The sequence below is a fragment of the Cyprinodon tularosa genome, unplaced genomic scaffold (genome assembly GCF_016077235.1).
Source record: "Cyprinodon tularosa strain WSP-4 unplaced genomic scaffold, ASM1607723v1 ctg197, whole genome shotgun sequence".
NCBI classification, from domain to species: Eukaryota; Metazoa; Chordata; class Actinopteri; order Cyprinodontiformes; family Cyprinodontidae; genus Cyprinodon; species Cyprinodon tularosa.
The window spans coordinates 2,500,463-2,516,372 of record NW_024038720.1 but is presented as its reverse complement, the minus strand read 5'-3'; the positions used below and the strand labels follow the sequence as shown (position 1 = coordinate 2,516,372).

Below are 15,910 nucleotides of genomic sequence, written 5' to 3'. Positions count from 1 at the left end.
AAGGAGGTAGATAGAAATGCACATTTTACTCGTTTTCAACTGCTCCAAACAAACATAAAAGAACACTATAATTCTCATTATGAATAAGCAGATGAACCTCCAGAACAGTCGTCCAGAGCAGGTATTATCCGTGTTGTTAATGTGGTCCAAGTTATTCTCTGAATTTGGTTGGTATGTTGTAAATTGGTGTATGCTAAAGCCCACAATTACAAAGACTGGCTTGCTGTGGCTGTAAGTGGCTGTTTGGGTTTTTGTTTAGACATGCCTGTCATGTTTTTAAAGACATTCCTTAGCCGTCTTGAGTTTGCGTTGTATCTGAAAACATGGGGTTACACTACAAATCACATGGGCTGCCCAGTTGTCATAATGACACTCAGTCTATTAATCCTTTAGTTTTCCTTTTGGTGTGTCCATTTTATAACTGGCAAACTTGGTTATAATCCCATAAGAAAAGTCAACTTTTCTTAATTCCTTAATTTTCTTAAATCCTATTCCTTTTAGGGGTTATTTGTTCTGATTTTATTTTTTTCAGTGAAATGTTTCCTGTTGAGAATTTAAGTTTTATTCACTGCAAAAATAAAAAATAAATGAATCTCTGCTCCCAAAACCAAATTGTTGGACACTGTTTAAAGAACTATGATCAAAGTCTGTTTATGTTTAGGGATTTCCCAATCAGATCTAAAATCTCTGATATAAACATGCTGATAGAAACACTGTTTCTTCTGTTTAAAGTTCATGTTATCTAATGGTCAATAATGAATGGGTCAGTAGTTCTCATAACTGCTGTTGTCAACTGTTGTTCTCTGTTTGAATAATATCACTTACTCAATCCTTTTCTAACATTCCTAACTACAAAAGTGCAAAAGTTATATTGCCATCGTATCGGTCACAAGTCAGCGCTGCAATATTGATATACAATGTGAAATTTAAAGGTTTTATTTGGACATCCCTGCTCATGTTATCCACTATGAGCTCAGTCTGCATCGTACAGTTTCTGTTTGACATGGTTTGACTTTAAAGGCAGAAAAAACAAAACAAATAAAAACTCTGAGGGGGCAAGTTAGGTCACCTGGAAAAAAACAGCACTGGAGAAGCATGGCAGAGCTAATAAGAAATGCTATATTAGTTGTTCAATGAATGGATTATGAAAATAACACTAACATTCATTTTGATTATTCGTGTGTTTTTGACATGTTAGTTTGACTCTGAATTTGCAGAGACGGTTTGACATAGAGAACTTTTAAAGCATTTCTTGTGTAGTTTATCTTAAACTTTTCTGAGGGATGGCTCCCTTAATTGTTTTTATCCTTGTCTCTCTTGACAGACGGTCGATGACGATGCAATGGCAGCGTGAATGAAGTTTGGCGTGGGGAGATCTGAACGATGCCCAAAGGTGGGGGTTCTAAAACCCCCCAGCTGGACCACTTCCCACTCAACACCGACATGGTGGAAAAGCAGGGTGGGAAAAAGGTATGGAAAACATTAAAAAGCCTTACGCTGTGGAACTATCCCCAGACCTAAATAAGAGGTTTCTATTTATAAATGGATTGGTCAGGAAAAAGCTTCAATACAATATTAGTTCTTTAACCTCATCTTGAATATCAGTTGACTACTTGCAGACCTTTGGGAAATGTCACTAAAAACCTGGGAATTACCCAGAATTGCATCCAGTGATTACTTTATTAAAGTCCTATTAGTTTCACCACACTGTCTGAATTCTTTCTCTGTTTTGCCTTCCCATGCACATTTTTAATCTATTAAATGCCATATCAATGACCGTACCACCAGATTTGTTCCATGTATTACAGATGGTGTCAGGTCACCAAACTCCTGCAGCATGAATTCAATGTCTAACCAGCAAAGGGCAGAGATGGTTGTTGACTTTAGTTGACCAAGTCTAAATGAACCTGATCTGTTTTAATTCCCTTTCCTGTTTGAGTCATAATGAATTTTTCTACCTGGTAGTGTAGAGACAGGATGATTTGCTGGCTGCTGTTGCTTTTCAAATCTTATCCATACTTGGTAGACAAGTGTTGGATCTGCCAATTGGTATGTTTTTAAGACTGCCTGAGATATTACATAAGGACACAGAAAGCACCAAGCCAGCTCAATCCAAAAATAACTGCGGCTTGTTGTCCAAGAAAGCAGAACCTAACACATTAGAATAAACTGGAGGGCCAGTCAGTCTTGCACAACCAGTCAGGATAAATTATATCCTTTAATCTGAATTGCACTGACTTGTCTTTTTTATTTGGTATTGAGGTGCATTTAATATTAATTTGTCTTTGTTTTAAATCATTAAAATCACAGCCTTTTATCAGAAAGGACTGTATAAGCATTCGCTAACAGCATGTCATGTAATAGTAAAAGTCAGAATCTACTTGAAAAGTAATTTGCACACACAACAGCTTAAAATAAATTATCAAATCTGCACGTCTGGTTAGACTGTCTCTCTTTTCTGATAATCCGCCAGGAAAGTAGATCTTACCTGTCAGATCTGTATTTTCATCTTTGCCTTCATCCAATTATAATCTGTCAGGTGAAATATGAATAAATACTCTATTATAACATTTGCAATATTTCAACTTGGTCTCTGTAGTTTCATTCTTAACATTAGCACAGATGTGCAGTGTCTCTTTCATGTCTGAATGTTTTATTTTAGATCACTTAGAAAACAGGGTAGTCCGGGTAAATATGTTGTTGCATGTAAACCGTCTTGAGGATAACAGTCTTTAACTGTAAAGCTAAACTTTAGCAGTCATTAAGTTTTTTTGCAAAGCACATTGATGGTCATGGTTCACATTAACAGTTAACCTCCTGATGCTGACTGGCAAAGAGAGGCATTGCTTATGCAGGCATAGATTTACAGCCCTCTGCAAAGGATTGCATCAGACTGCCACGGCGAGGGAGGGAGGGAGGGAGGGAGGGAGGGAGGGAGGGAGGGAGGGAGGGAGGGAGGGAGGGAGGGAGGGAGGGAGGGAGGGAGGGAGGGAGGGAGGGAGGGAGGGAGGGAGGGAGGGAGCAGAAAGGTGCAAGGGGCTGGGTAAAAAACACGAGATTAAATAAAGAGTCACAGCTAAGAGACCACCAAGTATGCTCTGAGATACACAAAGATCACAGGAAAGTCCTCTTGTCAGAGCTTTAATATTTGATTCAAAACAAATATATTTTCACTTTGTATAATTTTCTCTCTTTACTTTAAAGAACAGTTTGAAAAATCTGTTAGTTTCCTCTCTTAAATGGCATGTTGCCTTTTCTCAGACATCTCTATCATGCGCCTGCTTATATTAACGTCCTGGAGCAGGATCCTTTTTATAACAGAGTGTAGACTGAGAGATTAGTTCACTGTAGCAGACAGTGTTTGTCTCTACTGTACCATGACGTCATGGTCTTATGACTGGGGCAGGGCAGGACTGTGGGAGGGGTTTAGAGTTGACACATAAGAGAAAATCCACCCTTGGGATAAAGATGAATGAGAAGAGAGCGTATGACAGGAAATTAAGCTGAGTCGAGTGTGTGTGCATGACATCTAGTCTGCTCTTTCATCTTCATCGTGATCCTAAACCTTTTTGGCAAAAATATCCACAGCATGAAGCAAAAATATTTACAGATCTTTTAAAGCTTCTTGCCTTTTTCAGCCATTTTCCAAACACAGCTTTGTATTTGATATTTCCTTCTTACTGAACAGCTCACCCTATGCTTATTTCCTAAACATCAATTTCTTTAAATGCTTGTTACAGGTATTTTATGAAAGATTCCAAATCTGAGCATTTAAAGTTTAAAAGATTTTTCATTATTAATGAAAAATTAATAATGAAAAATCCCTCCCTCAGTTTCTCACAGTAATAATTGTTTGTAGGTTTCTCTTGCAGGTTTTGTTTTCCTTAATCTTGGCAGCAAAAGTCACATTAAATCAGTCTGTGATTAAAGGTCATTTAAACTTCCCAGGACATAGCCTGGAAAGTGCTAATTGCCTCTGCACATTTGTGTATTTCCTTTAAAAACAAAAGCTGCTGAGGCTACACCCCTTTCAAATAGCATTTGTTCTAATGGGTCAGCTAATTCAGCCTGCAGAAACAACAAACCTCAGTATTAGAATGTAAAGATCATTTCATCCTGTGCAAAAGCAGACATTTTTTTCCTTAAAATTTAGAAAATAAAAAGAATTAGACGATTCTGTGGACAATTAACTCACTCTCAATTTTCTTTTTATTACCGTATTTTCACGACTATAAGGCGCACTTAAACGTCTTTTTTTTCCCTCAAAATGTGCAGTGCGCCCTTTGGTGCGGTGCGCCTTATGTGTGTTGTAACTGCGACTTTTGAGACCACCTCATTGAGGAGATGATGAAAGAGTGGCTGAATTTAAGGAGACCAGGTGTTTTTTTTCCACTCATCACCATCGCTGTTAATCTGTGACTCCATGCATGCCCATCTCACAGCTGATGTGAAAAACATGGGAAAACAAATTAACGCTGTGCTCGCCGTTATCCCGGGGGTCTGACAAAGGAACTTCCACCGCTCGACATCGGTGTGAAGCGGCCGTTCAAAGTAAGGCTGTGAGCGGCGTGGGAGCGATGGATGGCCGACAGAGACCACGGTTTCACGATAAGTGGAAGGCAGCGCCGGGCAAATTACGCCACCGTTTGCGGATGGATTGTAGATGCTTGGACTAACGTGTCTGCTGGCACTGTTGTTCCAGCTTTCGCAAAAGCCGGCATTATTTCTGAGGAGCCGCGCTGCACGGAAAGTGACTCTGACAGCGAAGAAGGGGAAATTGGCATTTCTGATTTAGCGCAGCTGTTTAATTCAGAAACAGAGGATGATGACTTTGTTGGGTTCGATTAATACTTTGTAATAAATACATTAATAAAGCACAATCATATTCAGTTTTGCTCCCGCTCTATTTTTCTACCTGAAAACTTAATTCAACAGCAGCCTCTGGGCGCGTCTCCTCCTCTTCACCGCGGCGGCTGGCAGGTGTTTTTTCATCTAAATAATCTAAATCTTGCAGCTATATTTGCTGTGATCAGTGGGAATAAGAAGTTTTTACGGTGATAGTTGTAACAAAACTAATGGTTATTTTAGTGTGTTTAATAGAAAAGAGGATACAGATGGCACTTAATATGGTTCTGTTTATAAATGTAAACACTCCACAAACTCCTTCATTCATCACCTAAATATACCCTCCATTTAGCCCTGCTGCATGGAGGTAAGTTTTAAACCTTAATGTGATGATAACAATAAGCAAGACTACTTTTAAAGGCTCAGTTGAAGAAGCTGAGTTTTAACTTTCCCTTGAAAACAATGACCACTCAGTGTTGCTCCCACCACTAATTGATGGATTGCCTCGAAGACAGATCATTCACTTCATCGACACCAAGTAGCAAGTTTGACAGTATGTCAGAGAGCCTTACCCTGTCTTTAAATGAAAGTTTGTTCCTGATTGTTTCTCATATTGTTGTTATCTCCTCAATAACCTCATGTTTTTTTTAAAATGATAAGTAGTAATGTGTGAGCAAACCACACCTTTGTTTATTCAGTCAGTGTTTCATAAACTCTGCAGAATATAATCATAGAATTAAACTTTTTGAATTCAACATATTGTAGACTTTGATGTTATGGGAGAATCCTCTTGACAGAAAAGAAAAATTTGGTGTTAAAGTAAATGGCCGCTAATCGATACATCATTAGTTGTTGGATAAAATCAGCTTTATAGTAACAATAACTTGGATCTTAACTTTATATACAAAATGAATGCTTTGCAGTTAAATTATAATCAACAATAAAACATATGTTATAAAAATTAATATTGCACAGATATTAACAACTTAATATATTCAGCAGCTCTTAAGAAAAGTAAAAAAAAAAAAAAAAAAAACTCCCATAGTTATGGCTAAATTATACTACAAAAAATGTGCCTCTACTGAGTCTTTCATTTGGTATTTTTTTAAAACAGGGCCTAAATAAAGCACTCTAAAGAACTTTATAAATGGTAGATGACATACCACCTATAAAATTATGCAATTATTAAAAATGCTAGTATTCTTGCTAACCGTACTCTTCAACAGAAAGCAACCACTCTGCCTCGATATTAAAGCGCTGTTTTATGTTGTAACTGACAAAATAGACTAAACAAAAGCTTTTCATCACATCTAAGGATGTGTTTTTGCCTAACTAGATGGTGTTATGGTTGCTGGTGTTAGTGGTTTGCTGCATGTTACCTTCTCCTTTATTCATACAAAATGATTCATCTTTGTGGCTGGCTTTGTGTCAGAAATCGTTGGTACATCAGACTTAACCTGATTCTGCTTCTGTTTTTTGCACATTTCAACATGCAATAATGGTCCAGCAGGCCTGACATGTCATTCCTATAGGACTATAATTTATCGACCACGTAGCTACATTAAGTGCAAGTTACTGCTTAGAGAAAATGTGCAGACTTGGTGTTTTAGTTTGGGAACAAAATGAAATATTGTATAATTCAGTGTTTTTTTGCTTTTCAATACATCCTCTTTCACTTCACCAGAAAGAGGCCAGAAGCAGATGTTGTTTTAAATATAAACTTCTAATAATTTAACCTTACGTTTTACCTAACTACATTCTTACTCTTACTTTTCTTAGTACCAGCCTACTTCAACATGTCTTTTTAACGTAAATATTTTAAGTCTTATGCAAGAAGAGATAGTCATCCACCTTCTTTTTTTTCCTCTTTTTTTATCAAACTAGTTAAAGAACTTTGTCAGGATAAATATTTGATCACAACAGAGCGATAAAAAGAACACACGTATGCACATCTGTTGATGGTAAATAAGTTTGGTCTTGTAATTGTTTCCAGCAGCCTAAGAATGTATGGAGAGATATTTGTGCCTTTGGGTTGAGCGCGCAGGAACCAATCCGAGCGCGCAGTGACACAACACGAACAACTCTTCTCAACACACTGTCGTCGCGCTCAGTTCCATCTCTGCGCGTGCTCAGATCCCTCTCTGCTCGCGCTCGACCTGCTCTCACCGCGCTCAGCACCAGCTGCTCGCTTTACTCTTTCTCTGCGCTCGCAAATTTATAAATGTAGTAAATAAACCACACCATCAGCCAATCACGGCCAGGTTTTTTTCATCCAATCAAAGTATTAGTATACTTTGGTACTACATCTGGTTAAATGAAGAAAAAAAAAACAATCAGGGAATCAAACAATTCTTTTAGTTATGCGGTCAACATTCAATTCGATTGACAGCAGATAGTACTATAATATATCTTGAATTATCTCAAATAAATGTCAATAAAACAGTTATTAGATCTAGGGCTGCAACAACGAATCGATAAAATCGATAAAAATCGACTTTTAAAAGCTTTGGCAACGAATTTCATCATCGATTAGTTGTGTCGCGCGATTAATGCGTCATCACTGCCTCTTGACTGAAAGAGGAAGAAAAAAAAATATGGCAGAGCGAGCCAGCGCCGCAGGTGCAGTGTTGCCAACTCAGCGACTTTTCAGACCCCTCCAGCGACTATTTTTCAAAAAAGCGACTAGCGACAAATCTGGGGACTTTTTACGGTGTCATTGGCGGCTTTTGGAGACTCTTACGTGAAATCATGTATCGTTCCTACTCTGCCGTGGAGCGCCTCCCCCATCCCAACCGCGTTTTCCCGCAGGAGTCCCTCTCAGCGCTGCAGTCAGAGCCTCAGCGTCCAGACTGCAAATGAAGCGCGCATGCACCGGGATTGACGGCGCAAATTGATCACAATAATTAGAATAGCCTGCGCTTTGTAAAGTGAAAAAAGTGATAACATGCAACTTTTGTCAAAAGAAATTAACATGGCACGGAACCACCATGTTTGTTTCGTTTTAAAGGGGAAACGTAACGTTAGTTTCTCAGGTAGCTCATCTGATGCTTTCCTTACCGTGTTAGTAGGTTACAGACAGTGATAAGGTTGGCTACTTATTTTACTTTTAATTTCATTTGAATTAGCTTAAGCAGCGTTTACATTTACTTTATAAATAAATTAACTTGCAAATTATGAGGGCAAGGCTTTTAAAGTTTAAATCTTCTGGCAAAGATAAAGTAAAGATGATCCTGCAATTTATGGAAGTAAAGCAGAATAAAATCCAGCAAGATCAGTAATATGTCAATTAATTATATGCCACATTCCCATGTAAATATCTGTCTTTGGAGGATGTGTTTTTTTTACCACCCCTAGTTCTCTCATTTTTATTCCAAATACAATTTATAATTTGAATCACAGGGCTATTTTTATCTCTATGGTTCAGTATTTTCTCAAGTAGCAACTTTAACTGCTATACTTTCCTGTCTTAAAAGGCAGAACTCTTCTAGTCTAAAAAAAACTCATTTGTTGAAATGGGGGGGCCTATTGTTTGAACCCCTTAGGGGCTTTTAAAAACTAAAATGTCTTTTTTTGCGCTTTATGAAACAAAGTACCCTATATTTTGTGGATGAACAGCTACATTTCTCATGTAAGTTTGCGTAGTTTTAACACAAACATTTATTTTTCATATTGCACCAGTACAGTTACTGAGCAACCTGTACTTGTGTGCTTGTTTGTTCTGTCTAAAATGTTTATTTTGGAATAAAGAGGTTAATATAAAAAATATTTTTTGTCCGATTCATCGATTAATCAAAAAAATAATCGGCCGATTCATCGATTTTTAAAATAATCGTTAGTTGCAGCCCTAATTAGATCATTACCTCATCAGTCTCTTTTTGCCTGCTGTTGATATGGATTTATTGTTGCTGTTGGATAATATTGCGGATTCAAGTATGGTTCAATAGTATTTAGATAAAAATAGTTTAGATCTGGGAAAATTTTTAGGGATGCTTCAAAATATTCCAATATTAGGAATAGTGTTTCGTTTTAGTTACAGAATTTATATTTAAATCTGGTAAAAGAATCAGTGATGGAATTCAGCCTCCAAAGCAGAAATGTTTGTGATTATTTTGGCCATAGAATGGATTGAAGAAATTGTTCCTTTAAGAAGTTTAATTTGCTCTGATTCTAGTTCAGCGTTATATTCATTTAAACACAATATTCAGTCAGCAGACAGTAGGATATATTTGTTTTAATCCCGGTCCAGTTGTTTTCTAACCGCCATATTTCCATACATTTATGAATCCGCGAGCGCAGAGTCGAACGTACAGCTGGTGTTGAGCGCGGAGAGAGCAGGTCGAGCGTGAGCAGAGACGGATCCGAGCACAGAGATGAAAGTGAGCACGACAACAGTGTGTTGAGAAGAGTTTTTCCAGAGTTTAGCAGGATTTGTTCCTGCGCGCTCAAACCGAAGGCACAAATATCTCTCCATAAGAATGGAGCCCAGCCTCTTATCCCCATGCTGACTGTGGTAAACAACTTCATGGACAAACCCACAGAGGTTGGAAAAGTCAGGGGTAGGAAAAAAGCACTAAGGGCAAGTGGACTGCAGAAACCACAGATGGCTGTGATCTATTTTAGGTTTTACTCTAAAGAAACGTACAGAAATTAAAGTTGCATCTCCTTTACCTCATCTGCACATGGGCTACGAGGTTTTAAACTGTATCAGTAATTTATTCTCTCTTTCGCAGGATAAAGTTTTGACGAATAAAACTCCCAAACTGGATCGCAGCGATGGCGTCAAAGAGATGAAAGAAAAAGCCCCTAAAAGGAAGCTGCCATTCACTGCCGGAGCAAATGGAGACCAGAAAGATTCTGACTCAGGTAGGAGAGCGTTGGCAAATGCCTGAATGTTCATGATGACTTAGAAATACAATTGAAAAAGGCATGGGTTGCATTGCATCACATCCTTAAAGGTTGCTGGAAGGTTATTGTCCTTCCATAAAAGAGGGTTGGTCTTTGTGGAGCTGTAAGGGAGCTGTATATCTATAGTTTAAATTGCTGTCTGGAAGCAGGGCAAGACCACCGTAATGCTGATCCACTTAACTGGGAAAAGGTAACGTGTACAGACCTGATCGGCTCTGGTTCTCCGTTTACTTTGATCAGGGGGGACCAGGCATCACTACTCCTGCTTGTTTGACTCTGGGTTTGAAGGAGCCAGGATTTAGTTTGTTGATACTGGGTCAAATCAAAGGCTTAGATTGCGGTTTTCATCTTTTAACTCTGGCTGAATTGCTTCACTGCTTTATGCTCTGTGACCACAATAAGCTATGCTCTCCAGATGGGGAGAAGAATGAAAGAGTATTACATCATATGAATGTTATGGCTTGGAGTTGAGATCGATAAAACCAGAAATCTATTTTTTTTGTAGATATTTAGGTTTGCATTTGAGTCTTGTTTGTTTCAAACTCTTTATCCATCTCTAGAATAGATTAGATGTGTGTCCTTGTTGCTCCTTTGATTTCCTCTGCTAAATATTTGTGGTGTCATTTTACACGTTCCTTTTTGAATGTTTATTTTAATGTGGGAAGGATATTTATTCCTTTATTTCTTCAGAAGTTGTTTATATCATTGTTGCTCATAAGCTGGTTCTATATAATTTACCTACCTCAGAAAGAGGTCAACCACATGCCAGCCCCCATCAATCAGGGGAGAAGTGACCCCTTGACTAAGTAATGATAGCTGAACAACTTGTTGGTATGTCAGTGAGTTCATTTTATTGGGCTATTGAGACTTTCACACCTCAGCTCTGTTTCTCCTTCTCAGATGTCAGAAGCCTGCCTCCAATTTGCAAATAGTTACGCTAAGCTATAAGAAAAACTACTTTTAGCCAAAATAAATACATTTGTTCAACATTTGAAACTGAGTTACAGAGTAGTTATAGTTTATTGCACTAGATTTTACTTTGGTTTTATAGCTTAGAGAGCTTTTTTTTAAGTTTTTTTTATTTTGTTTATTTTTTCTAACCGAAATGGGTTCAAACCAACTAAACTCTCTGCAGTAGATTCTTATTTGAACTCAATTTGATATAAAGTTGAAATTAGCTTGAAAAAAGTAAGTTGAAATTGAATGCACCACAGCTGGTTTCTATTTTAATGACTAAACAATAAGAAATAGTAGCTAACCTAATTAGTCAGTGTTTACGATATTTTAGCCTAACATGATAAAGTAAATGTAGCTTTTGAGAATTGATTTAGTCTGCTGGCTCTATGTTTTAATTTCAAGCTTCTGGTTTGGTCTTCAGTTCTAGCTTAACTAGGCTCATTTAGCCCTCCACTCACATCCCATCTACAGCTGTTGATTGTTGTAGTTTTCTAGCAGAATGACCTTTGTTGGATATTTTTTTCAGAAGGAAGGCTGCTAACAGCAGCTTCTGCGACTTTGATTAGTATTTTCTCTGAGTCTGCTGTTATATAATAAGACCTCGAGGCAGAGTGATGTACAGCACCACATAAAAGCACAGTGGATACATGTGTGGCTAATGACTCTTGGCTAAAGGATCTGTGTGAAGCTGAGACCAAAATCTGAGTTTCCTTCTGTTTCAACCAATGGTTCTGTGCTGAAGGAAATAAAATCGTATTCCCGTCTAGTTCAGCGGCTTTTTCTTGGATTTTTCAGACACCTTAGATCCAGTCACATGTGTGGTAGTCAGGCAGCAGTGAGATTGTTTCTTACCTGAGCTGAAGTATAGAGAGATGCATTGTTTAGCTCCAGTCCATAGGCTGCAGATTGCTGGACTCCAGAGACAAGCACTAAGGTTTAGCAAAGGTTTTGCTGTTTATTAGTGAACAACTGACAACTACCTCAATGATTTTGCTTTATAGTTTGATTTAATTGTGTTCATCCTTAGAAGCAGCACAATTTGGAGCATAAGCACAGTAGCCCTGACTTTGAAAGATGACATGTACCATGAAATGAACCAAAATCATTCTCATTTGATGGTATGAAAGTAACATTACCTTTAAAAATCAGTCCTTTCCATTATCAATGTCATATTTTTCTCCTTTCAAACCTATTTAAGTAGTGTGTAGCCTGTGTTTACTTCCTAGTTCCTGACCCAATCATATGAGAATTTCCAGGGTTGCCTAAAACAGAGTCTAACATTTGGTATTTCATGTTAGAAAAATAAGAGCAGCAGCCTGGAAACATGGAAACCAGCAAGATAAGTACACCAGAAATAATAATACCTAAAAGGCCTCAGCATTTTTCAAAAGTATATGCATTACTAGTCAGGCTAAATTGTCCTTATTTGTCATCTTGAGTGGAGCTTTGCTGCTGCACTACACACTCAGGATGGATGCTTTGTGTTTCCTCTGATTTGAAACACTAGGTTTCATTATTACTTCTTGCTACTAGACCCTTCCTTGACCAACTCAATCCCCCACTATTCATCTAAAGCCGGGCATACACTGTACGTTTTTTTGCCCTTTTTGGGCCGATTCTCTAGTTGTGCGAGAATTTTTTCGATCGGGCCGAGTTTCAGCCTCATCGTGCGTCCAACATTGTGCAGTATACAAGGGGTAACAGGGCGATTAGGCTCTAACGACCACATCCTGATAAGTAATCGTAAGGTCGGGAGAATCTCAAAACATGTTTGAAATTCAGTTGGCTGTCGTGAGGTGTTTGTGGACAAATCCTGCTGATGATTAATTAATTTTTGATATATAGCATTAATGTCATGACTCAGAGCTCAGTCAACACCTATGGATTTTTTTGTGGAAATGCCCTGGTTGCATTTTCTGCATGTTTTTATATATAAGCTGCTGAGGTACTAGATACAACCGTTTGAGTCCACAGTCCTGGCTACATGATCTGAAAGCACACACAGCCACATGGTGCTGCAGCATCACCTTTGTTATTCATGAATGACAAAATGATCTGCAGATTAGAACCGATGAGAGTGATTAATATCTCTGTCTTCGTCGATCTACATTCTCAGTTTCAACATAAGTTTCCACGAGGCGACTGGCAGACAGTGAGAATGGGAGATGATTCAGAAGTTAAAAAGCAGCACATCTTGACACCTCAGAACGCAGAAGCTTCAAGAGACTGATTAATGTTTTACCACAAGAAGACACTCTGCACAGTGTGGCTCTACTGCATGTGCAGATGTTAGTGCTTTTCCTCAGCAATAAAGCCAGTTTTTATATTGACAAGGTTTTATTGAAGAAGTTCTTAATTGTTGACAACTAACTGTTGGACAAGGAAAGGTAAGATAATGGCTAAATTCATTCTTAAGTTCTTAGTATGGATCTGAAATGTCTTAATTTCTTTCTAGCTGTATATCCTGAGATGAATTATGACTTGTAACAAAGGGCCAACGTAATCATTTAGTATCTAAGAGCAATGAACAACAGATTGAGGCAGATGTTTTTTTTTCCCAGCTGGCATAGAGGATCGTGTTATGGTCATCTGATCAATGTTATTGGCCTTATGCGTTTGTTCCTTATCGTATTTCACACTTCTTCTTTTTTATGGTTTTATTTGTTTCTAGTCCTTCTCTTTCCAGTTGAGGCAGAATTTCACCAATTAGCAGCATAAATCTGCATGTAAACATCATCCTTCTGCTGGATTTTTGGAAACTTTTATTCAAGCAATTTGCACAGCAGAAAAGCAGATTTTTTTTTTTTTTACTAGCCATAAAGTAGGTAATAGTGCTGCAGCTATGTGAACAACAATCCATATACAGAGAAGTTATCATTACTAGCACAAATATGAATCTTATCAGAACAGGTCAGTTTGTTTATTTTTCTATTTTGGGGTTGGCACATGCAATCTTTATATTAATCATTGTATGATCTAACCAAAGTGAGAGTCTTTTCAGATTGAGTTTATTGGATCGTAGTGAACTAAGGAAAAAAGCATGAGAGAACAGGTTTAAATTTTAACAACATTGTCTGCACACTCTGAGCTGAAATTGGCATTCATCAGTGCTTAGGATCTCCAAGCCGTGTCCTGAGGGGTGTTAGACAGCACCATTCCTCCCTCTACAGACAGTCTTGCTTCCACTTCTTCTTTCTTGGTTGTGCAAAGCAGAGTTTAGAATAAAAGGGAGACAACTATGAACGATTGGTCTCAAAATACTGATTGTATGTGAAAGTGGTGGTTTCACATCAGGAAAGCCCCAGAAAATCAGGGAAACAGCCATTTCTTCTTGCCTCATCTCTTCCTCTTTTAGTCTGCACTTATTCCTTTATAGAGATGAAAATATCTTTATTACTTTGACAAAAAATATTGAAAAGCCGTTATTTTTTTGGTACTCTGAAGTAATCAGTCTGAGAATTTATTTAGGCTTTCTGCTTAATATTCGATCAACTATGCTCGATCATATGGTAACAGGCTTCCTAATGTCACGGGTTGAAAAGCAATGGTGAGAAATAATTTCTAACATAGAATCTGTTGGGCAAGAGACAGCGTTGACCCAGCTCAAGTCACAGTCCACACAGGGTCAATTTAGCAATGGACCAGAGCCATATCTATAAACATTTAAGGTCAATCTAGGGTCACCTACAACCATTAAATGCTGTTAGAGAACAGATCTGTCCACACTAACATTAATAGCAGTATGCATCTTCTCTTATTCTCTCTTATTAAAACTTCATTATTGTAATCATTGGTCCTACTGTTTCATAGATAAATAGGACGTTGCACACTAGGTGCTCTTTTTCTCTTTCACTTACCTTAAAGTAAGATAAGCTGCAACTCTGGGACATTTCAGGACTGAAGTGCATGTTCGAAAACAGCTTCTTTGTCTTAATTAAGCTATTAATAAGCTGTTATTAGCCAGACCCACAGCTGTTATGTTGGGACACTAAATATTTTTTAAGGCAGTTGTATGAAAGAGCTTGTCAGATATTTATTGTTTGAAGACCTACCAGCAGAATAGGAGCATTTATTTTCCCCATCAGAGTTCATACAGTCTTTTGCAGTTTGGTGTGATCCTAATCATTGGAATTGAGTTTTTTTAGATTTGTAGCGTAGCTGAAATGACTAGACTTGTTGCGTCTGTGTTTCAAGCATATGTTGTAACCTCTGGAAAAGCTTTTCCGATTTTAGTTAATATTGTGAAATAGTTTTAGCGGTGTCCTGTGATTGTGTCTTGAAGAGATCTATCACAAATCTTTTATCACGGAGAGATTCAGTGTGCAGCCCCTGTCTTCAGTGATGGTGTCGGGCAGCCTCTCTATTGCATGCCCCTGTGTTCATGCTGTACGTTTGGCTTTCTCTTGCTCTGTATTGACTATTGAGAAAACATGCTTTTGGATATTTCCTGCCTCTCCCTTAACTTTTTGTTTGTGCAACATTTAAAACTCCCTAAACACGTTTGACTCTTAACATGCTGCAGTCAAACATGCCCGGTCCAGCTGGTTAGAGAGGTTAGTCTTGCCATGGAGTCTGTTGGCTAACTGAAGCAGAAAATGTTTGATAATCCTAACTACACACTGTAGTATCTTCTGCGAGTTGCCATTTGAAAATCTACCTCCATTAGAATTGGGCCATTTATGTTGGTGTGTTTCTCCCACTGCCTCAGCTATGCAGCGTATTCATGGGCTGACAGTCCTGGGATCACCTGCTTTTCCTATTCTCAGGTCTTGTTAGTCAAGTTTCAAGAAAGGAGGAGAGTAAGGTTCCCACCCTGAGTGATATCGATTTACTGAGACACATTAAAGCGCTGTCCTTTAAATATTCATCAAATAGTTGACGCATGAAGTGTGTGTGCGGCTGTGTTTTTGGCAAATGTTGATAACGGAAAACAGTGTGATTTACATTATATTTTCTGATGCATCAAGATGTGAACAGGATTTCTACTCAATGTCTTAAGCCCGCTGGGCTGTTTTCCCAAAAAGGCATACTTATACTTCATAAGGCTTTTCTCAAATTGCATACTGCCTAAAGTCCTGATATTGTTATCAACCAACATAAAGGTCATGCAGGATTATGTGGATTTGAAAATTCGAAAGTAAATGATTCTGTGCCTGAGTAATTAGATTTAAATGGCCCAAAAAATATGTTTTGCTTAACACCA

General features: G+C 38.1%; 1 protein-coding gene across 3 annotated transcripts in view; it reads left to right on the top strand.

Annotated features, from left to right (window-relative positions):
- The window catches only part of ankrd11 (ankyrin repeat domain 11), a 126,560-nt gene that overhangs the window by 88,905 nt on the left and 21,745 nt on the right, over window positions 1–15,910 (top strand). For all 3 annotated transcript variants that reach the window (XM_038283887.1, XM_038283888.1, XM_038283885.1), the window contains 2 exons: window positions 1,325–1,470; window positions 9,576–9,708. In XM_038283887.1, the coding sequence (XP_038139815.1) occupies window positions 1,384–1,470; window positions 9,576–9,708 (220 nt within the window). In that variant the 5' untranslated portion in view covers window positions 1,325–1,383. The remainder of the gene's footprint in view (window positions 1–1,324; window positions 1,471–9,575; window positions 9,709–15,910) is intronic.